This window comes from Leguminivora glycinivorella, chromosome Z (assembly GCF_023078275.1).
Source record: "Leguminivora glycinivorella isolate SPB_JAAS2020 chromosome Z, LegGlyc_1.1, whole genome shotgun sequence".
NCBI classification, from domain to species: Eukaryota; Metazoa; Arthropoda; class Insecta; order Lepidoptera; family Tortricidae; genus Leguminivora; species Leguminivora glycinivorella.
In genome coordinates, this window is record NC_062998.1 from 24827588 (window position 1) to 24852260 (window position 24673).

The following is a 24673-nucleotide window of genomic DNA, read 5'->3' on the forward strand; positions in this document are numbered from 1 at the left end:
TACTTTTGTGCAAATTTCAACCTGTTAGTTTTCTGCTTTTGAGTAAGTAATGGTTTCTGTTTAGCGGTGTGAAAACCGAAGCCCATTATTTTCATTACTGTCTTTCAGGTATCGACTGAAATGTTTATTTTGATCGCGTCATGCCATAGTTAGATAAGTTCTCCTGCTCTTGCATGACGATTTTTCCTGATGATTCTCCTCAAAATCCTGTTTTCTCTTTGGCAGTTATTCTTCGACGGCCAGATTTATTTAAACAGGAGACGGTTCCGTGTTTTAGTTGATGCTGGATGATTGTATGCGCCGTAGATCTTGGCAAAAAAGGTCTTTGGATATTTTGGAACGTAGATTTGCCGCTATTGTTACTGGAAATTATAATTTTCCTCACTGATTCAGGCACCGACTTACCTCTTGCTATTTTGGTATAAAAATGTTGTAGAATAATTATATTTTTTACAGAATTTACCTTTTTATGTAGCCATATATCATATCAGACGACTTATAATATTATTAATTCAATTTAAAATATTATTGTATAATATAAATCTTACTAAACTATTTTTATTTAAAATAGACGACCTATTATGCCTCAAATATGAACTAGGCGTATTTTTTTGCTTTAGATATGTTATTTTTATGATATGATTATATTAAAACATATAACATTAGGGCATTTTGTACGGCGCAAGATTAAACTAGTTTTAATGGCTTAGTGTGTCGTGTATTCCATTTATCATCAAAGTCAATCTGGGTTTAAACACCAGTTTCGGAAATAAATATCGCACGTTGAAGTGTGACTAGACGATATCATTTGCATTGGGGCTCGTATAAACTGTATCGTTAAATATGGATACAACTTTGAGTAGCCGTATTTATTTGCTATTATATTTTTTTCTTATAACAAGACATGGGCTTAATAAGGCACATAATAAGGTACGCATTTTGTCCTAGAAACTCGACGTAAAGCATGTGGTTTAGACAGCATTGACTTAATCCTCCCGAGTACCAATTACGATTTCGGACAAATGCTACTAGAAAATTCACAAAGTGCTTACAAGACGACACAATTGCGAAAAAAAATTGTACAGTGCGAACCTCAACGACACATGATCCACAAAGCAGGATATCTAGACATAGTCTAGCCACTGTTATTAAAAAAAAATAAAGTTCATGATCTGTGTATGGCGGCCATTTAGAGAATATGGCATGGCGCTTACGCTAACTCCGACTTTGATGTCGAATTTAACTATCATACACTGTTTATATCGATCTGGTTTAGGCACTGTTCAAACACCATGAATGTCTATTAGACATTGGCCTATGCCTAATTTTTTTTATCTATTTCTCTCATCCTGCTTGTATCAAAAATTTACGGCAATCCGGAACGTTACTCTAAAATGCATTTTTTTAAATTATATAAATTCACCGCATTTATTCTGCAAGTACCCAATTGAACAACCATGAAGAGGACTCTTAAAAAATATATTTTGGCAGCATATTAACCTTTGTTTGTCGAAATCGTACAAAATTTCTTTGAGATATTCTCAAATTAAGCCAGATTAGGGGTTGTCCGAAATTTATTTACTAGACCTTAATGAAAGTACCATAAAGTCCCTAAAATAAAAAAAATATCAGACCTTCTTATATCAAATAGTACTTACCAATACCTTCAGATCATACTCTCGGACCATAATAATACAAAATTATGCACATGTCAACATTTAGACGAGGTTTGTTTTGTCCCTATAATTAACGATACAGTCCTTATGCTCGTATTACAAACAGTAAAACTATATTCAAGTAAGTATATCAATTTATTCGACATTATTCATCAGAGTAGTTTGCTTACCAGTGAACCCTTTGATATCGGCGTAAAGTATGGATACATTTTGGTGCCGTTGAATGTACAAATTATTGAACTGTTGGTCTTGGAAGTCTCCTTCCCTCGACACATGGTTGGCGATCTCTTTGGCTAGGAAGTCCGGGATTACTGCAGGGAAATGTTATATATTCATATGGCACACAATCATTTATAAAAACGGTCCCTATTATAAAGCCATTAACATTTACAATAAAATTCCTGTTTATTTAAAACCCTACTAGGCTCCATGTTACAGTTTTAATGTAAATTTTATGTGTACTAGGAAGCAAATAAATATCTCTATCTCTGTCTCTATCTCTATCACTCTACATATGAGGCTTTCCTTAAAAAAATACTATTTTTTACATGCAAGAAAAAAAATGATGTTACAAATGAAATATGGTCTAACTTTCTCTAACCTAACCTCACCTCCTTCCAATGGAAAAACTAAAGACAGGGGACAATAACGCCTCCATCTATGTAAACTTAAGATATTTGTCAACCTCACTAGAGGATTGTATAGGTACTTAGGTAGTTAGGTACCCCATACCCCATTGTTGTGGAAGGTGAGAAAGAGAGTTACCACTTTGAAAGAGTTTCCACTGGCGGTCGTTCTCACGCTTGGTGCGCTGGCGCGTGCGCACGGAGCGGTAGGTCTCGCCGAAGGCCTTGCGCTGGCCCCAGTCGGTCAGGTACTTGGCGTACAGCCCGGCGAAATTCACTGCTATGTACAGCAGCGTGTTGGCCACCAGGATTCGAGTCTTGCATTGCTTCTTGATCGTAAACAAATAATTTTATTGTACTATATTGGTTGCATTCATTGTACTAAACTTTTTACTATAATTATGGTTCTATTATATTACTTTACAGGTACCATGATACTGAATGAAATAAAAATGCTAGAACCGCACAGTGTGTTCATATAACTTTCTTGTTCCTAACCGGGGAAAAAAAAGATATAATAAAATTATAGGGTTTACTGGTGAAACCCGATAAATCGAGATAATTTGTCCTTGAAATAACAACATTAGGAAATTGCACATAGTTCGAATTTCAAAAAACCAGTTTGCTCAACTTATCGGGTTTCACCAATCGCTGGGTTTCACCAGTAAACCCTCGATTATTACTAGAAAATGACTGTTAAAAACAGCGAATCGTAAGGCATAATACGCAGCGACTGACGATTCACAACGTGATAGAAAATGTTCGGCTATTAATAGATTTATATTCATTGTTTGTCTCCGATAACCCTCACAAATCGTCTCGATGGCCAAAAAGTAGGTTACAGTAATATATTAAAGACCTACTGTATCTTACCCAATGGGTTTATTTTGTGTCCCACTTATCGCAGCCTTGGCGATTTGTATAAGTACTCAAATTATATCCGGGCTATCTTTAAAATGGATGGCGGACTTGTTTACCTTGATTTTATTAACCCCCGACGCAAATACGACGGGGTGTTATAAGTTTGACGTGTATATCTCTGTCTGTTTGTGTGCGTGTCTGTCTGTGGCATCGTAGCTGCCGAACGGATGAACAGATTTAGATCTAGTTTTTTTTTGTTTGAAAGCTGAATTAGTCGGGAGTTCGTCGGGAGTGTTCTTAGCCACGACTCATGAAAATCGGTTTACTATGTCGCGGTCGGGGGTTTTTTCAAAATTTTAATTGAGTTTTGTAAAGGGCGGGCGGGCGTATTTTAAGTAGTAAGTTTTAGGATGGATTTTTAATTGGTCCGAAATAAACAATTTTTTTCTTTTTTTTTTAACCTGGGGATTAGTGCAATCCGGTTCCTGGCTGCTGGTGATGTGCAGCGCGGCGGCCAGCAGGTGCGCCGTGGAGGCCAGCAGGCCCACCACGAGGCACCAGCCCAGCGACAGCGGCAGCATGGCAAACGGCACGAACACGATGAACAACATGTACCACACCTGGTGCTCCGCCGACTCGAACCCGATGCCTGTGCCGCTCAGCCCTGCCAACACACATCTAAATAATCATTTTACCAAGAACGATTTAATACTGGACTTACAACACCTATACAAAAAAGCGTACCCCTGAAATGTATGGGCCTTTTAGGCTTAAAACTAGATGGCGGTGTTCGCAGCCTCGCTGGCTAAAATCACATTTTACCCTAGTATTTTTACGTGTTTTTATTTGTCATACGAACAAATGACATATTACTTCATTTTAAAATCATGATATCACGTCAATACCTACACTTAAAAAAAATGTAGGCAGTGTAGTAATGATAGTATTTAATAGGTGGCGCTAAAAATCAAGGTACGAATGGTACGATTCTTATGTAAATCCTATTTAATTTTTCCTTGCTTTTACCAATAATTGTAATTGTAAATAACCAACAGTATTATTGGTTAATTTGATAGTAATCCCACCCCGCTTTACGCGAGAGATGCGTTCTAGGGAAAATCGCGTAAAGCTAATTTCGCGTATATCGGGGTCACTTGAATAAGGTATCAAATTTAGAATCAAACTGAAAAATTACAACGAAAATCGCTTGTTTAAAAAACTTTAACATTTTACATTAAAAAAAAACAATAATAAAGTGCTATTTTATATTAAAAAAACAATTTTCTGAATGGCTCTTTGCTTCCGATCCATCAAAATTAAAAAATTGCGTTATAGCGAACCCGCGCTATACGGCCGCGTAAAGCGGGGTATTACTGTAGTTAGTGCAGGTGCAGTACCCTGAGCGACGAGCAGTATCCAGGTGGTGGCGGCGGCCCAGTGCAAGTAGTTGTTGGCGAAGCAGCGCCACCAGCCCAGCAGGCATATGCTCACATTAAACACCGAAAACGCCACGGTCCACGCTATCGCCGGCCCTGACGGGTATGTCTCACCACCTTCAAAAGTTAATTAAATATAAGTAGGTTACTACTTTACCATAAACAATAAAATAACAATATTTTTGTTGACTGACAATATAATGGTGATATAACTTTTCAGACAGTCATTTGTGCAGCACGTGACACAGCGTGCTCCATGAACAAGAGATTTGCTTTGGATCCAAGAAGTCGTATATGGATGACTTACTCGTGTCGTTAGCTGTTGTTTGATGAGTTGCGAGATATATGACGGCTAAGCTAATCTGAAAATAAATGGGAATAATTGCAAATAACATATATTAAATAACAAATTTTAAAGTGTCGAAATTTATCTTTTTCCGTTTATCTTTATCTTGCTGCAGAAGGTATATTAAGACGCAACCACATATATTACTTATTTGCTAAAATATATATTTAATTAGTTGAGCCCGAAATAAAATTGATTCAGTTTCCACTTACTTTGAGAATCAAGTCGACAACGTTGACCATTATTAAAGATTTCTGCCGTTGTCTTCTTGAGTATCGTTGGTAGGAGAGCTCTACGCTCTCGTGCTAAAAAAATGCAATGTTAGGAAAAAATTAACTGGCGTGAAAAGTTATATTTAAAAATGAAATATCCAAGTACTTAAATCATTTTTGATACACTATTTATACCACTCAGGTATACGACTTCACAGGCAAGGCTACTATAATCCCCGAGGCAATCCTAATAACGCCAGAGACAATTAGGTGGCATTGTTTTATCACAGAGATCCAACTGCAACGCCCTGTCTCCATCATCGGATCAGCCTCATGATACCATATTATAGCAATGTCACCCAATTTTATGTAGGTAACTTATAGCTTTATTGAAGACTTGGGAGACAAATTTAAAATTAAAAGAATTGACCTTAGGTTTGTATCGCAGGGACCCCTTTTCTAGGCCACTACAATTTATAAGGTTTTGCACTAAATAAATCCAAATAGGCACAGACTTATATACCTACTGGCAGTTTTGATTATTGATTTGAAGACAAGTTATATTTCCCTACAGCGCAAACCATTTTCAACCTTAACAGGGAATATTAAAGATGAAACCCCAAGGGCCCTTTATGTGGTCGATAAATTGTACTGTGCCTGGAAAAGGGTTATGTAAAAGCTCGTAAAAATGAATAGTTGGGTCAGATTACGTACTGTAAAACTATTAGTGATTGAGGGCAAGTATATTCCTTTGTAGTTGCGAACCGGCCGGAGAACACCTTCTGCTTCCACTGTAAATATATTATCGTAATTAGGTTAAATTTATGGACAAGAGTCCCTAGAATGATTCTTATTTACTCCAAATTATCTTTTTCCGAAGAGATTGACGCGTAGAAAAGAATAACTTCAATGAAATAAGTAAGTATTATAAAGGTCAATTGTATATTTTGGAAAGAAAAATAATTCCACTCATGGGGTGATAGTTTCCTATTGATGATTTATGTTTAAATTCCATTCCTTGACTTTATCATATGGTCTGGTTACCGTACATACCATCGGCGCGGAAGGGCTCTCCGCTGTCGCGGCGGTAGCTGTCCGAAGATCGCGACACGGCATAGCTCGCGCGCTCCTGTAACATAAGGACCGCCACAACTTCATATACCTGACCCCGTGGCCAAATGGCATTTCTGCAACGCCAAACGCAGCAGAAATGCAGTCTGCCTCGGTCGTACCAGTACGTAAGAGCGATAAAGATAGATTGCATTTCTGCGGCGTTTGGCGTCGCAGAAATGCCATTCGGCTATGGATGGGGCCTAAGTATATTAAGTACTTACCTGTCGTATATTCGTTTAAGTCTAAGGTGCCACAGATACGAGGTGGTGTAAGCTTTTTACTTACAAGTTAATATAATTGTCACTGTGGCTTGATGTTACATTGTAAATATTTGTTTAATTTGGGTGAAAAAATTATGTAGGTACTTACCTAAATTTGTATGTACATCTCATAAGTATTTCGCGCCTCATGTTGCATGATTTAAGTCTAAGGTAGACTGATTATGTGGACGTATTTTATTGTTTGTACCTAGTAATGTAGAAATTGCAGAACATTCCCAAAAAGCGGAAACATTCTTGAGAATGTTCGCAGAACATTCTCGCAACATGCAATTTATTATTTAAACAAGAGAATATACTTGAAATAATGTTTAAATGGGCATAATATAAAACTATAATTATGTTATTATAGGTATAATATTGTCTATTACAGTTAGCTATTTTGTTGATAAGAGATAAGTTCTCATTCTCAGAAGTTACCGAAAATTCTCATTAGGAATGTTCTGCAACTTTGGAAACTTCTCGACCGTGCATTGCTATTTGTACCGCACTTTCCAACTTCGGTGAACGGTTATCACTCTAAAAAGAAAACTATACGCTATAAAAGTTACTTTGGCAAAGTGATCGTCGGGAGCGGAGCAGCTGGCGCCGTCCGGAGGCAGGCGCTCGGCGTCCGGCGCGGCGCGCTCCTCGCCCGGCTGGGCGTCCCGGCACTCGTCCTCGCCGTCCGACCGCCCGGGAATACTCCTCCGGTCCGGCCGGCCGTCCTCGCTGTTCATACTGATGCTGACCCCGTTTTCTTTAGTGTGCGCATTGTTTCCGTCGATATCACCTTGTTTACCGTCTTCGCGAAGGCAAATTTCAGTAAGTTGACAATTGTCATCGTCAATTATTTTCTTATAACTCAACTTGCTAGGATTTACTATAACTTCAGCATTAATAGCTCCGTTTGCAGTTCTACTTGGACCAAATAAATCTTTACTTGTACTAGTTTTATCAGCGGCATTGCTACCATTTTTGTCTTCGCTGAGAATACTATCTATATTATGACTATTGTTGTTCCCATGGTGATGGTCTCCTGAACCCTGAAAATAGAGTACGATAAAATTGGTGGAAGCAAAGTTAGACTTTTCCTACTTTAATCAATAAATTAGTTTAAAATGCACAAAACTTATCAAGTGTGTAGTAAAGTAAGGTGGGGAAGATATAAAACAGGGTTGTTAAAGAGGCGTAGGTACTTTATTATAAGGTCAATTTTTCATCTTCATCTTAGCATCAATAATAGCTATTTGTTATACAAGAGTGCAAAGTTGTATTTTAACGCCGAGTGTGGAATTGAAAAACGAGCAAGCGAAAGGATTCATTAGTTGAGAATAGAATCCTGAGCTTGCGAGTTTTTCAACACACGAGAAGTAAAATACATTTGCACTCGTGTGTAACACAAAAATTTTCCCCTCACTATAGCGAGGAAAGTGCAACGCAAAAAACACCTTTATCACTGCTTCCAGTAGTTCCACAGGTGGTAAAACATCTTCATTACTAGATTAACCCACTTTTATCAATTTTAAAGCAGAAAATTTGCCTCATTTCAAGGTCAAATTACTTAATCCACTAGTGGATAAAATGCGTTTTTACCCGCTGGTATTAAAGGACAAAACACGTGTTTCCGAGCTAGTGAGGGGAAAAATCCTTTTATTGCCCTCCATTCTTTATTAAAAGACATCAAAAGAAATCGTGATGTTTCATTAGTGAATAAAACATAGGTATCACATGGTAAAGGACAGATTTGATATCAGCGTGGAGCAAAGCTAAACAGAAACTCATCGATACAGAGATAAGGTGACACGAGCAAGCTAATAAGTTTACTGAGCGATAACATCGCTGTAGGCTCTGTCCGCCACACGTATTTGCCAACACGGCATCCGCATGCCCCTCACCTCAAGCTTTGACCTACACTTTCATATCTACATACTCGTACTATATATGTAGATAGCTCAAACTACTACACTTGCGATCCAATATTGGTATTTTTCCGCATACTCGGATTTAAATATTACCTTTATTAATTAAACTTAATAGACAATAATACCTATCTACCAAGTTCTCTTAAAAAAAAGATCTGTCGTATAATATTTGACATGCAGACTGTTTAGACTGTCTCATAAAATAGCATGTTATTTCAGGTACCTATAATAAATACGTTATAGCGTTTTTATGTTTTTCCACTTAAGATAATTAATTGTAAAGTGGGCAAGGGCCTTCAAGGCTAACAAACCTACTTTACAAAAGGTTTTCAAGTTACTTGTGAAAGTGGCAGTCCTCTGTAATATCCCACGCTGCCACTCGGCGCGTACGTACATATAAGTACTATATAATATAAAAAAAAAAAAAAAACATAAAATGCGATTGTTGTACCTTCATCAATTACATTATTTTGAAATTTATTCTATTAGTACCTTTATTTTTTCGCACTAGTGAAGTATTAACAAAGCCTTTACTTTTTGCAGAAAAAAGTAGAAATTATAGAAGTGTGATCATCGCGTACTTTTCCCCGTTTTCTGACATCTCTTATCTCTTTTGCCAGACTGTCACAATCGTCGTCGTCCTCCTTGCGTTATCCCGGCATTTGCCGCGGCTCATGGGAGTCATGGGAGCCTGGTGACAACGACCCCAGATTTGGCGTTGGCACTAGTTTTACGAAAGCGATTGACATCTGACCTTCCAACCCAAGAGGTAACTAGGCCTTATTGGAATTAGTCCGGTTTCCTCACGATGTTTTCCTTCACCGAAAAGCGGCTAGAAAATATCAAATGACATTTCGCACATAAGTTCCGAAAAACTCATTGGTACGAGCTGGGGTTCGAACCCGCGACCTCCGGATTGAAAGTCGCACGCTCTTACCGCCAGGCCACAAGCGCTTTGACAGCCAGACTGTCACAATGTATTGGATTTTTTAAGTTTAATGTTTTTTTACAGTGTATTGGATATTTTTAATAAGAAAAACTTATTTGTTCTTTGTGCCTTGAAACACTCACGATCCCACTTTTCGAACCATAAGCTTAGCCTGGATTATTAAGTCTTCTCGCTCAGGTATCAATATAATTAAGCAGGAACGATACAAAATATCCTCATTAAAACATACAACTATTGTTTCTTTCTTATTTCCTCTTAAGATCAATACGCTCGAAGTGGATATGTGAGCATAAATTCGTTTATTGTCTGATAAGAGCTCCCAAAAGCCCTACGTCTATTGAATCATCCGTGTAAACGTCTACACGAATATCGGGATCGACCTTTTCTTTTAGCTTAATATTAAGTGAAATTCTTTTTTATGTTTGTTGACGGTGAACCAAATATATGTATTATCAAGCAATTTAGAACTGACTTCTCATTTTCGTCATAGCTGTTTCGAAGCCTACATTTTTTTCGACTAAATATGTACCTACCTACTTCTATTAGTACTGTGACTGCTTGCTGTTTAAGTTAATAACCCCTCTATATTATACTCTTGGCAATACAAGGTTAAAAGGAACAATGCAATAAATAGTACAACTACAGACAGGGACTAGGTTTCAGATGATGTATGATTAGAATCTGTGCAATTCACAAAATTGTTGTAAATTGATTTTTGCAATAAAATAACATTTTCGACATTTTATATAGTTTCTCACCTAATCGACATGGATTATTTCGGACAGGTACGTTATTAGTTATTACATTACTTAGAAAACTAATATGTACCTCCTGTCAATATCCCAATTGTCCCTCGATTTTCCCCACCACATACTTCGCACATAGCCAATAACTTTCCACTAAGTTTTAATAGGTATCGATTGATGTTATGGCACATACGAGTATGTAAACGAAATACGCATTTGTGCCGTTATCTAGGTAAAGGGACCTTATTGTCGGTGGCGGTTACGTCTCGCGTCGTCGTATTTGTATACGAACATTGCTCATAACGCCGTAAGCGCCATCGACAATAAGGTCCCTTTACCCAGATAAGGTCACATTTGTTGCTATCGAGTCTTTTGGGACAGAGTATTATAAATATTTATAAGGTACCTAAAAGGTGTGTAAGGCATTACGGTATGAAAAAAAAAGTACAACCAATTTGAATCCTAGGCCGCTGTAGAACCTTTTCACAGTCAACGTCAAAATTGACTTCTACGGCCAATAATGTACGGTGTCAACAAGACAGGGTTCTAGAGTGGCCTGATAGTGGCCTGGGATTTAAATTGGTTGAACGTACCTACATAAATAATCTATGTGACATTATCATTTTTACTTACCTAAAGATATTCCCTAGATGACAATGAACCAAAAACCTTTTAGCTCTCAGACGAGCGCGGTCGCGACGCCCGCCTGTTTACACGACACGGCACTGTCGCATTTTAAGAAGCTACATTCACCTCCAAGCTGCTGATTAAGTAGATAGGATAGTTCACTTCTACATAGTTTTATATGATTAGGTTTGCATATTTTATGTATCTCGGACATCTCGGTACGACGTTTTACGACCTAGGTCCATTTAAAGGAAAGGAATACAGATGAAGAAGTCTGATTACATCAAAAACGCCCATAATATGTATAATAAGATGTGCTACCATGAAAAGTTTATCACTTATTTTTTGTTCCAAGGGCATAAACAAGGGCTGGGGAGTTGTTTGTTTCATCGCTAGAATCACGATAGTTACTATACATATTTGCGCATAACTTTCACTAATCAGTAATATGATCAAGCGTGAAAAGAATAGTTTTTCATAATCGCAAATATTAATTTAAGATACGTAAGGTAACGGTCCCAATCATGGACAGTTTATGATAAAATTTTGCCTATTTTTGATACTTCACTGATACATGTAAAAATTCTACCGCTTAGTGTGGTAAAACTTGAATGTCCTAACCTTCTTTTACATTTCAAGCGTATTGTAGAATAGATACTCCTATTGGTTTCTTTATAGTTAACAAATTAAAACGAGGTGTTTTTTCTCCAATCATGGACGGCACTTCTCCAGTAATGGATCCCCCATTATGGACAGTGAAATAAGTTTAAAATTTTACTTTTAAAGCCGATACTCAATGAGTCCAGTTTATATAACGCCAAATAAAAGTAGTTTGGGTTATTTTAACAGGATTGTTTCTTGTAAATTTTGGTTTCGTAAATTGGTTCTTGTTCACATAGGAGGTACGCAATTTTCCGGTTCCAGTTATGGACACTCACAAAATAACACTATTACTTAATATCTTTGGTGTAACAAACTAGTATGTTTCATACCTTATCTCATGGTTAATGCAGTAAGTAAAACTTATTCAAGTTTACACCGAGGATTATTTTATTATTATTTTATACATGAACTCAACTCTCTTAGCAACATTACTAAGAATTCGTCCTGATATTTTTAACCGCATTCCAAATCTCAAGGGAAGGGGTTCTCAATTCGTCTGATTTTTTTTAATTTTTTTTTTAATGTTTGTTCCTCAATATCTCCGTCGTTACTGGACCGATTTTGAAAAAAAAATTTTGATTGAATGTATATGCATACAGATTGGTTCTATTTTTCTCAGAACCCAGTTCTGATGATGGGATCCTGGAGAAATCAAGGGAACTCCTCAAATCTGAAAGGCATACATATAGTGATTTTTGTGTTTTTAAAGGAACAGCATGCATTTACGTACGGAACAGTGACATTTGGTGCAGTGGAACTCCTGATGATGGTCAGAATGGAACTCCTCAAATCTGAACGGCACACTTATAGTGACTTTGGTATTTTTATAAGAACAGCATGCACTTACGTCCAGAACAGTGACATTTGGTGCAGTGGAACTGCTGATGATGGTCAGAACGGTACTCCTCAAATCTGAACGGCACATTTATAGTGACTTTGGTATTTTTATAAGAACTGCATGCACTTACGTCCAGAACAGTGACATTTGGTGCAGTGGAACTGCTGATGAAGAGTGAGCCGCCCCTGGTCAGAGTTCCGGTCTGATAATCATTCTCATCTGTAAGTACTTCAGAATCATCCAAATTTCAAAATTGGTTCAGAAATGACGGAGATATCGAATAACAAACATTAAAAAATATACAGACGAATTGATAACATAATCCAACATTTGAAAGTATTTATCACCAGAACCCCAAAGGAAGGCGGTTTTTTTTTCTTAAAAATTATTTTCAGTAAATTTGATGACTTTTATCTTGCCGCCAAATCCTTCAGAAATAACGGAATTAAATGAAACTTCGAAATTAATCAGCTCTATGACTCTTGTTTATGGTACAAGGCCGTCAGTTTTTAAAAACTAATTTTAGATACTTATTTGTGTTTTTTTTTGTCCATAATGGCATCACCGTCCATTATAGGGTATTTTACATTATATCATAATACGTATGACGTACGGTACGAAATCTACCTTTTAACAAATAAATATAATAGAGAAAATAATACCTTAACAATATTATTGAGGAACATTTAATATGAAATACGTGAGGGCTTTCATGTGTAAAATAGTGAAATCGCAAGCGAGCGCTTAATCATATACCCTGTGTAATATCAAATGAAAGGGCTTTGCAAGTAGTTTACAAAATATATAACATATTATAGCACTTTTTAGGGTTCCGTAGTCAACTAGGAAACCTTATAGTTTCATGTCTGTACTTCGCCATGTCTGTCCGTCCATCCGCGGATAATCTCAATGACCGTTAGCATTAGAAAGCTGAAATTTGGTACCAATATGTATATTAATCACGCCGGGAAAACATACTGGAAACTACGGAACCCTACACTGAGCGTGGCCCGACACGCTCTTGGCCGGTTGTCTAACAAAATATGAGAAAATGTCCAGAAGTGGTAATAATCGTAACGGTGAAGGCTAGTTTTCAAAATAATGCCAATAATATATATGTCGGGGACAGGTCAGGATTGGCACCATTTTCAGACATCGGGGCGTTGCTGGGTCATCGAGGATTGAGACGAAGACGATAGTAATCAACGATTTATTTTACGCACTTTAAATTTTACAATAACTGATAGGTAAACAACTTGGTTTAGAACAATTATAGCGTGGACAGTTCCGAGGAGGCTCTAAGACTTCTTGTCTCTAGCGTGGTCCGCCAGAGAGTGCTGGGTCTCAGGTATCCCGGCTCCGTCCTAGCGCACGAAGTGGGGACAACAACTGGTTGGGTGGACAACTGGTTGGTTGTGACGTCAGCTGTCCAGCTGCAACTCTTCGCGCGCTGCGCTATAATTGACTATCCGTGCCAATATCCGGTCTGTCTCCGGCATATATAATAAAAATTTATAGTGATTATAATTAACAGCATTTAAATTCACAACAGAAATTTAAATAAACGTTGCAGATTAATTTAGAACCAAAATAATATTAATGTTATGTAAATTTTTAAAGAAACTGTCACTTAATTTTACGTAATTCCGGAAAAAAAAATATTTGTCTTTCCCTCATTTACTTTATTTCAAAACATTATAACAAAAATATAGTCTGAGAAGATTGTAGTACTTACAGGATATTCGTAATAGATATTTACCAGTTTCAGTATTCAAAACTCTCCAAATTTTACAAATAAGATCGACTGATTCAGCGCTTTACGCGGGTTTTCCTAAACGTGCATCAGAGAAAAAAAACATAATTAATTGAGTGAGTTAGTTTTAAAAAATCCAGTCTGATAAAAATTAAGATAATAAGATGCCCAAATTTTAACTTGAACTAAATATATCTATTAGATAACGGAAACTATAGTATTTTATTATTTTGCCTGTTTTCTTGAAAGTACCCTTTATTTTGTCATATGTAAGCCGCGATAAAAAATTGTCACCTACAGTGTTGTCAATTCGAAGAATAGGTACGATGCTTGTTGCAAATAAGAATATTGGGTTACGTTATGTGTGACTGAAAGGTTAGCTCGACGCTGCTAGAATGGCCGTCAATGAACAAGGCGCTATCTACTATCTGGATCATTATTATTTTGCTGGATAACACAAACTTTGGCGTCTTAACATAGGATTAGAATAAATTGTAAACAGCGTCAATTTAGATAAATTGATCATTTAGGATGTCCGAAGTGTCCGAACGAGACATCCCGGCTCTTGGAATCAGATTTTCATCATCATCTCAAGGATGTCACATTACAATTTTCTTAAAAAAGCTGGAATCGGTGTCGGATGTCACGCTGGGGGGGACTTACTCGTGCATGGCGGGTCGTGCGAGAAGAGTCGGGGAGGACGTCGGGCGCAGGCGGCGGCTCCATACTCCTCGGCACCGGCGACCTGTTCAATTATGATTATTGATTTACTCCTGGCATTTGGTTTTACCTTCTATGTAGGTATGGCTGACCATTTTTAAAGTCTAGCCCCCTTATTCATAAACGCACTCTAAAGTTATCAAGCCGATAAAGTTTGTTTGTCCTTTTCTATCACACCAATACGTCGGAAAGGGACAAACGAACTTTATCGGCTTGACAACTTTAAAGTACGTTTATGAATAAGGGGGTAAATGTCTCAATGGCAACTAGCAGGAGAAGTTTCTTTGGCAGGCGTGGGCGACTGCCCGACGCGACGCCAATACAAAGCTCCCGTGAAAGACACGGCTATTAGTCCGTAGACGGGGATAATAGCAGAACAACCTTGCCTTCAGAGTTGATCAATCCACTTTACTAAGTACTTAATAAAGCGGGCTCACGTTATAAGTTATAAGTTAATACACTTAATAGAAAAGTATTTTTATAAAATAAGTGGTTTCTTTTCTAGTCAGTATTTTCCATAGTTAGGTAGGTATATTTTAGGTGTACCTAAGTGCGTTTTCACATTATCCGATCCGATATCGGATGTCGGACCGATATCCCATATTACAGGCGCCATCTTGGATATTTTCTATTGAAATTCTTCCGACATCCGATATCGGATCGGATAAATATAACCTAACTACAAAATTAAAATTTTGAAAAAACCCCCGACCGCGACATAGTGGACCGATTTTCATGAAACATGGCTAAGAACACTCCCGACTAATTCAGCTTTCAAACAAAAAAAAACTAAATCTAAATCGGTTCATCCGTTCGGGAGCTACGATGCCACAGACAGACACACACACAAACAGACAGACAGACAGACAGACAGACAGACAGACAGACAGACAGACAGACAGACAAACAGACAGACAGATAGCTCATCGTCGAAAAATAAAAGCCCATAGATCAGGTCACAAAACATACAAAACATAATTGCCCGAGTCAAAGCGCGTAGATGCTAACGCTTCGGTCAATTACATGAAACATGAAATCTTGAATCCTTGAGTGTTAAGTGTGAAAGCGCATTGCAATTGTTTGTCGGTAAAATACCACTTTAAATCATAAACTGATGGCGAGAAACAGTATGGATATTTATTTTCATTCTAAAAGCGACCTGAATTAATCCAATTTTTTTGTGTTTCTACCACGATGTTCTTTTATTTATCTTCCGTCAATAACTCGTTAAGATTTGTCCATTCCGTCTGGAATTTTAAAAACGTCTATCTGGAATTGTTTAGCAAAGGGGGCAATAGTCACTGACGCTTGATGAAAAATTTTGTGATTCACTGACAAAGTTCGTTTAACCTTCGTGCCTTAAAACCCTCAAACTCACAACGCTCAAGACTCCACATTTTGAACGTCTCACTACGCTTTCGTTTCAATATTAGAATCTTTCGCTAGGTCAGGTACCTATCAATATTGGCACGTGCGGTCAAACGACAACTTTGCCCCCTTGTAAAACAAATAATTATTAGAGATAGTTAGAAATCCAGTTTTAAGTTGTGTATAATTATATTAAATTGTTTAAGTTATATATAAGTCTTTGTTAGAAATTAAATAGGTGCGGGAATAAGCCGTCATCTCCTGTCCGCAAGATGGGAGGGGCCACCGTAGTCGCAGTAGGAACTAGGAAAGAAGTCGTCATCACAGAATTATAATACTACGTCATACACGGACGGGTGCCGTAGCCGAATGGCATTTCTGCGACGCGAAACGAAACACCGCGAAAGGTAGTCTGGTTCTGTCGCGCCAATACGCAAGAGCGATAGAGATAGATATCTACAAGCGTTTCGTTTCGTGTGCGTTTCGTGAGCGTTTGTGCCATTTGGCTACGTAAATGTACTGCGGCGCACCGAACGGCGCGGCGGCGGCGGCTGGCTGGAATCGCTTTATCGGCTGAACGCTAATAACTTTTGCCGTACATAAATCGCGCGCTGACTCGCGAACCAAAATAATATTGCCACAGTTCTGTGAAATATTTATGGTGTTTATCTGTTTACTCACAAAAGGTTGTAAAAAAATTATAAAACAATAAATACTATCGTATATAGATATGTACGTGTTTCTTGTAGAACAGAGACTTCACAATACAGTCATGTTTTGTACTACGTTTGTTGGAACACCTTTTATGTAGGTAATAGGTTAGGGTAGGTACAATAGGTTATTTTTAATGACTTGTATAAGGTAAAAGTACCAGTATAGTACCAGTGCTCGGCAATGACGCCGTAGATGCCACTTTTCAATCTTATGTCATCGTCAATAAATGTGACAGAAGGATGTCATCTATTGGGCATAGAGTGTCGTGCACTGGTACTTTTATCTTACGAGTAATTACCTAATTGTGTTTGGGAAAATTATGAGAAGTTTACAAGATACCAAAAACATTATTATTATGTGCGCTGTATTTCATCAGAATGGGGTGGCAGCAGCAATGGATTGAGAAAAAAATGTCTATCGGGCAGTCTAGGCGGCACGAAAATCATGCTAACAATTTGTTCAAAGGTAATATACAGCGTGTGTATTCCATACGGGCGAATATTTTGATAACCATTAGTATCGGACCTAAGGAGCCTGTATTGAGATTGATGAGATTTTTTTTTCATACATAATAATTCAGAACGCAATGTATTACGTCCACATCAATTACCGTACCTACTTAACCGTCATTACGACATGACGTTTATGTTATTTGACATGAAGTTGGACGGCGTACATTGCCGCTTAGTCAGATTTAAAAAAATAATTACTCTTAATTGATAACACTTTTTAACAAAATGATTATCATATACGATTCGTGTGATCAGATACTATAAGTGGTTACATTATTCGCCCGTATGGAATTCACGCTGTATATTTCGAACGAATTAATATTTTTAGACAACTTTGTACCTTGTTTAGGTGCCGATGGTTTTATTTTATATTGTATTACACAAAGTACACTAAAACATAATAAATATTAAACTAAAACTAACTTAAACTATAAATATATCAAAAAAAACTTATACAATAAAAAAAAAAAAAAAAAAAAAAAACTTTGTACCTTAGAATTTATCTGTTACTGTTACGTATATACGTAACAGTAACAGATAAATTCTAAACGATCTTAAATGTCTTAAGCGAGGAGAAAAAGTAAACATTGTAATGATTTAAACGGAAACGACTGAACGAAATTTATGCGGTTTTCATCTATGAATGAACCAAATTGGTAGAACATAAAAAACGATGTTCGCTTATGTCGAAAAAAGTCACTTGATAAGTTGATATGTCTTGATACGATCAATTCTTGTCTATCCGAGGTCCTCTTTATACACCAAGTTTTTTTTGTTTTCAGTTAAATTTGACACGTCGTTAGGCTCATTAAATATCAGGAACCACCAGCCCCTCTAGCACAACTTGCCTTGTCGCACGCGAGTCCATACTTGCAGTCGCGCTTGATGCATGGACTCACGCGCGACAAGGAAAGTTGTGCTAAAGGGCCGGGTACCTACTTATACATATATCGCTGTTTGAGAAATAGAAAAAAAAGGTTTTCATCTTTTCATAAATACGAGCAACCTTGAGAATAACATTAACAGTTAGTGTCAACCGACGGCACATGTTAAATAACACTATTAGGAAGTAATATAAAGGTTGTGGTACACTTTGAACATAATTTTTTGAATAACTCTACAACAGTAAGAAAGAATACACTAGTTTCTCAGAGAAATTAGTTGTAATTAACGTAAAAAAACTTTCTCTTTAAGGAAATCAATAAAGCCAAGTTGTATCTATTCATAGTTTCCTGGGATTTCATGGGGCTGAAATTGTCCTAACTTCTATGGAGGTCTCTATTGGTATTACGAACTCCTTAACGAAATGTTTAAGATGTTATAATTGAAGTAATGAATTAATTGGTTAAAAGCCATGGGCGGTCATCCGCCCTCCATTTGGTGATTAACTGCGCAACGGGGGCCAGGGCTCGCTTGAGGCGCGCTAAGGCGCTGGCAGCTGAAGCTTATAGTAGAGGAGACACAAAAACTAAGTTTCGGCTTATTCGAGTGTTCTATTCGATTCGACAGATTAGATTAGAAATTAAAGTTTAAACCTTAACAAGAATAAGAAATTAGGTAGGTAATTATACCATTTTATATCGTGAGATATATTTTAATTAGAACAAACGTGAGTTAGCCGTGTTTTGAATATATCATGTCAATTAAGATTGGCAAGTTCCTTTTCACCACACCAACTAGTAAAGGTTCTCTTGATAAGGACTGATTCGTAACAAATTTGATAAATTCGGAGTTATACATTCCACCGTCAAAATTTAAAATCATTTTTAAAAGCAAATCTCAACTAACTAGATAACTTTTTTTTTTTTTTTTTGTAGTAATAAATAATTAATTAGTCAAATTTACACAATTACCTGTAAATGTATATTACTACTAATGTAATTATTAATTTTAATACACCATGTAATAATTATGTAAGCTAGATAAATAAAATTAAAGTGAACGCTGAAAATAATTCGGCGAAAAACTGCTGTCAAAATCTTGATTTCTGTTGACGAAACTTGCATTTAAATAATTTTCAACACTACCTGGCAACTTACATTATACATACCATATCTGTGAGGCTATATTTCTTTACGATTCCTGTGAAACAATCAAAATGTAGATGTGTCTCCAAATATCTACTTTACCAGGAATTAAGTTGATGCGGTATTACTTACCTAGCATTGGTTACTTTTCGATAGAGAAATCTACAGAAAAAATTGCTGAAAGAATCTGTTAGCAGATTTAATTTAATAATACGATCTTTCTACTTTATTTTGGCAATAGCTGGATATCATCCACGATATTTATGAAGCCAGCAGCTTGCTAAAGCCAGTGCTCTCGAAATCGGGACGAAAGACTTGATTTAATGAAGTCCCACAGTATTGACCCATTAACCGGTATAGGATGTAGTGTCCAAGAAATTCGTTCATAAAATGACACCCACGATGAGCAACCAAAATATTTAAAAAAAAAGGTAGTCCTTGATAGGACTACAACCAAGAATGTGTCAAAAAACACTGTCGGATGTATGATGGAGGGCATACAACAAAACTTACAACATGAGCAAGGAGAAACGGAGAATGATGAATTTACTAATAAATAATAATCTTTGAATACATTTTTAACACATTATAGAAAAACTAACTTTGATTTGGCCGGCTTCGGTACCTTTAACACAGTTTCGAATTTGTCAAATTCGTTACGAATCAGTCCTTACTTTAAAAATGAATGACAAGATTCATTTTATCCAAAAGAGTGCAAAGTAATTTTATACAAATTTTAATTTGATTCCCAAACTCAACTGGTAGGATTGATATTTACTTAAATGATGATTTAGAATCATAAACGTAATAACACCCCTTCGTTTTTACGTCGGGGGTTAAAAAGAATTAAGTATTTGATTTAGTCTGATGTTTTACAGTTAATATTTTCCCCGTATTGGTGTGGTGTAAATTGTTGTGTTTCAGTCGGTGGCAAAATTTGTTTAACTTGAGATGAGCCTTGAAACCCTCACAAATCTCAAGAATCCATATTCTGAAATACTCGCTACGTTCGCGGTTCAATATTGGAATCTTCCGCTTGCTCGGGTATCAATATTGTGCGGTTTAACAACACATTTGCCCCTTGTAAAACAAATAACTATTTAGCTTAATGAAAATCAAACGCAAGAATTAAAACGTAACAATCTTGACTAGATTTAATTAAGGTAATTTCAACTATTACAAATATTTTCCATGTTTTTCATCATTAACTAGAGTGATATTGCGTCCATTGAACATACGTGCTATAGCAGTTCAGTGGGCTACCAGTCCGGATTGTACCTACTTTATTTTAAGGTCAAATAGTCCTAAAGTTCACTAATACGAGTAGTAAGTTACTACTTACCTTTAGAATCGATTTGCATATTTACAGCCCGAGGTGTGAAATTTATGGGGTGTAAAATCAAACGTTATGCATTACGTTTTATGTCAAAGCAAAAAGTTTACCCATGCCACACCGGTTCAACAGGTTTTAAGAACTCAAACATGATGCAGATACAAGGATGTAAAGTATCCCGCCCTCCTAATGCCGATACCTCACTACGAAAAGCTCCTGTTGTACTCCCCTACTATTACTTAGTATCATGGGATTCTCCACATGCCAACTCAATGACAGCCATAAAGCTATTTTCTTTTTCTTCGCAAATCAATAAACTTACTTATACATGACCTGCATTCTATTGGATAGGTACTTAATAGCGTTAATTATAATTACCTATATAGGTTTATGCCAAAATGCACATAATATCAGGTTATTCTGTGAGACCTTGTCAGTGGTTGCGTTTAATTGTTACGCTTCTTTTCATACATTTTGTATGGGCCAGGACAAAATGTCCGCTGACGTATTTTTGAGAACGACTGATTAAGACAATTCCTAATTTAATTTAAGATTACCTGAAAATCAAAATGTTGCTTACATATTTGCAAATTGTTTGCAATTTTGAAATCTAAATGGCAGCGGAATTAAATAGTATACGTATTACGAGTACGTTAATAATAGTTATTTGTTATACAAGGGGGCAAAGTTGCATTTTAACGCCGAGTGTGGAATTGAAAAACGAGCAAGTGAAAGGATTCTATAGTTGGTTCGAAAATAGAATCCTGAACTTGCGAGTTTTTTAACACACGAGAAGTAAAATACATTTGCACCCGAGTGTAACACAAAACTTTTCCCCTCACTATAGCGAGGAAACTACAACGCAAAAAATGCGTTTATCACTGCTTCCAGTAGTTCCACAGGTGGTAAATCATCTTTATTACTAGATTCACCTACTTTTATCAATTTTAAAGCAGTTAATCTGACTTTATTCAAGGTCAAATTACTTTACCCACTAGTGGATAAAATGCGTTTTTACCCGCTGGTATTAAAGGACAAAACTCGTGTTTCCAAGCTAGTGAGGGGAAAAAACTATTATAAAAAGTTATACCTACACGGTAACTCTTTCAATAACAAGACTCATTTTAACGAAGCATTTCTGAGGCGAAAAGAGGTTAAAATTTTACATATGTCTTTGTAAATTTCGGCAAAAAAAGTTTTTTTTGTGGTATTTCGAATGGTATTCTTGAAACTAGCACCTACAATATTTTTTTTCTTCAAACTATTTTTTGCTAGGTGTTTTTTGATACTTTTTGACGTTTATCAATAAGGATAGTTTAGCTTAATGCACCATAATATCATTGTCGAAAAAGCATGTAGTACTTACTAAGAAATAATAATTAGTTAATTTTTTAAAGTGGTTATAATATTTAATTCCAAATAAATATAATATTTAATAAATAATTATAATATTTAATTCCAATGAGAAAATGTACAATAAATTAAATTATACTTAAACTAGATAAATATTTTTGTAAATTGTATGTAAATATGTGAATGTAAAACCTGACAATGTATAATCAATACTGAATAAATAATATGAATATGAATATAGCTAAGTTTTCTTGACGCTGCTGACACTATCGACGAACTTCGGACGGAGTTCAAAGAAGTGGTAAACGAGTACAACCGCACGCTACTGAGGACTAAGACGGCTGCTGTCCCTAATTATCAGCCGCTCATAGCCTTTGAAGATTTGTACTGCCGCATCAGGAGAGTGGTCAAGCGACTGCAACCAGCCGCACCGCCGGTCTCTTCGTCGCCTTTATCGGTGGAGAGAGCTAGACCTTCTTTGCCAACGATGGAACTGGTAGCGTTTGATGGAGACATACGTAACTGGCCGCTGTTCTACGCTAGTTTTAAATCGAGAGTGCACGACAATCTGTCACTTACCGACGAGGAGAAGCTGTTTTATTTAATTGGGAAATTGTCACCAAAAGCTCAAGCCGTCTTTGCAGGCATAACTCCGAGCGCTGACAATTATCAGCTTATTCTAGATAGTCTACTTGACAGATTTCAAGATAAGCGCACTCTTGCCTCGACTTACATGGATCAAATGCTCAATTTGAAGATTAATGGTCCCGCTTCCTCGTCTAACTTCCAGACATTCATTGATAAGTTTGTGACAGCTGCGAATGCGCTTAAATCGCTTAAGCTGGATGATTTAAGCGATTTTATGCTTATGCATATAGCTTTAAAGAAGTTAGACCAGGAAACTCTTCGAGCATTTGAGATGCTGCATCGAAATACGAAGTTGCCTACATTTCGCGATCTGTCAGATTTCATGAAAAGTCAGTTTAGGATTTATCAAAACTCGCAACCATGTACCGCCGTCTCCGCCGCCGTAAATCCATCGCGCGAAAAAGGTGTTAAGTCGATTCAACCGCGTAGTGCCGCACCTAAACTACAAAGCTACGTTGCTTGCGCGAGCACTACTAAATGTATTTGTGACAATATTGTCCATGAACATTTATTCAAATGTCCTTCTTTCAACGACTTAACGTCTTCTGATCGCTTCAAACGCGCTAAAGAGCTTAAAGCATGTATTAACTGCTTAAGCATTAAACACCGCACCCGCGAGTGCAATTCCGAGGTGAAGTGTCGAGTTTGTCATCAAAAGCATCATACTCTGTTGCATTTTGACAAGAACAAGGATGAAAAAGCTACGACCTCTGATGAGTCAAATGCATCTACGAGCAACGCAGCTATTAAAACATCCTCGCCGCCGGAAGGCACGTCCTGCAACACGTCTATCGTGACGCAAGCACTTGCTGCCTCTAACAATAAAATGTCAAATCAAGACTCAGCATCTTCGTGTGACACGGTTTTGCTGTCCACCGCAAAGGTCATCGTTCGCGACAGTAAGGGTGAAACGCAGGTTATCAAATGTCTGCTTGACACCGCGTCACAAAGTAACTTCATTACTGAAGAATGTTGTAGGCGCTTAGGTTTAACCTTTGATAGGAAACCAAGCTCTGTATTTGGCATTGGAAAAACCAAGAAAATTGTTAAGGGGAACGCAAACGTAAAAGTATTTTCGCGATTCGACGATAATATCAACTTCGACGTTTCGAGTTTGGTGGTCGATCGCATCACCGACGACCTGCCGTCAGTGCCCGTGGACATGTCAGCACTGACACATGTTCATGGTCTCCCTCTAGCTGACGACACGTTGGATACGCCCGTCGCCATTGATGTACTGGTCGGTGCAACTATATTTCCACATTTGCTGCTGCCGCACATCGTCAAAAGCGAAGTGGACTATATGCCACCAGCTATACAGACGGTACTGGGGTATATTTTAATGGGTTCGGTGCCTGCTTTACAGCCACCGCGTAAATATACTTCAGCTTGTTGTACTTCCGTGGATTCCATGGACCACCTCCTCAAAAAGTTCTGGGAACTTGAGGAAGTATCCGCTCCGCCCGCTCAAAGCCAGGATGACTTTGAATGCGAGGAATATTTCCGCGCCACCACTACGCGCGACGCTAGTGGTAGATATACTGTGGCATTGCCTTTCCGAGATGACGTGTTCAAGCTCGGAGAGTCGCATTCGGCTGCTAAGAGGCGCTTTCTTTGTCTTGAAAGAAAGCTAGAGTCATCGAGTGTGTTACGTGCCGCCTATGACGATATAATTCGTGAATACGTCAGTAAGGGTTATATATCGGACGTGACTAACTCTCTCAACGCGAACACCTCTTCAGCCCTCGCATACATAATTCCTCATCATGCTGTCGTGCGTGAGGATAAGACCACTACCAAAGTTCGTATGGTCCTGGACTCGAGTAGCAAGACAACTACAGGCCTGTCGCTGAATGATGTCTTGCACTCAGGGCCCAATCTTCAAGGGGATTTATTTTCAATCCTCTTGAACTTTCGCTTATTCAAAATAGCGCTTTCAGCCGATTGTCGCCAAATGTTTTTACAGATTG

General features: G+C 37.4%; 1 protein-coding gene across 1 annotated transcript in view; it reads right to left on the reverse strand.

Moving 5' to 3' along the window:
• Window positions 1-24673, reverse strand: part of LOC125241211 (adenylyl cyclase 78C-like) — a 47624-nt gene that overhangs the window by 17571 nt on the left and 5380 nt on the right. The window contains exons 2-11 of the mRNA XM_048149574.1: window positions 14692-14773; window positions 7100-7573; window positions 6211-6286; window positions 5872-5948; window positions 5158-5250; window positions 4907-4961; window positions 4561-4716; window positions 3625-3827; window positions 2442-2631; window positions 1847-1987 (exon numbers count right to left, since the gene is read on the reverse strand). Of these exons, the coding sequence (XP_048005531.1) occupies window positions 1847-1987; window positions 2442-2631; window positions 3625-3827; window positions 4561-4716; window positions 4907-4961; window positions 5158-5250; window positions 5872-5948; window positions 6211-6286; window positions 7100-7573; window positions 14692-14773 (1547 nt within the window). The remainder of the gene's footprint in view (window positions 1-1846; window positions 1988-2441; window positions 2632-3624; window positions 3828-4560; window positions 4717-4906; window positions 4962-5157; window positions 5251-5871; window positions 5949-6210; window positions 6287-7099; window positions 7574-14691; window positions 14774-24673) is intronic.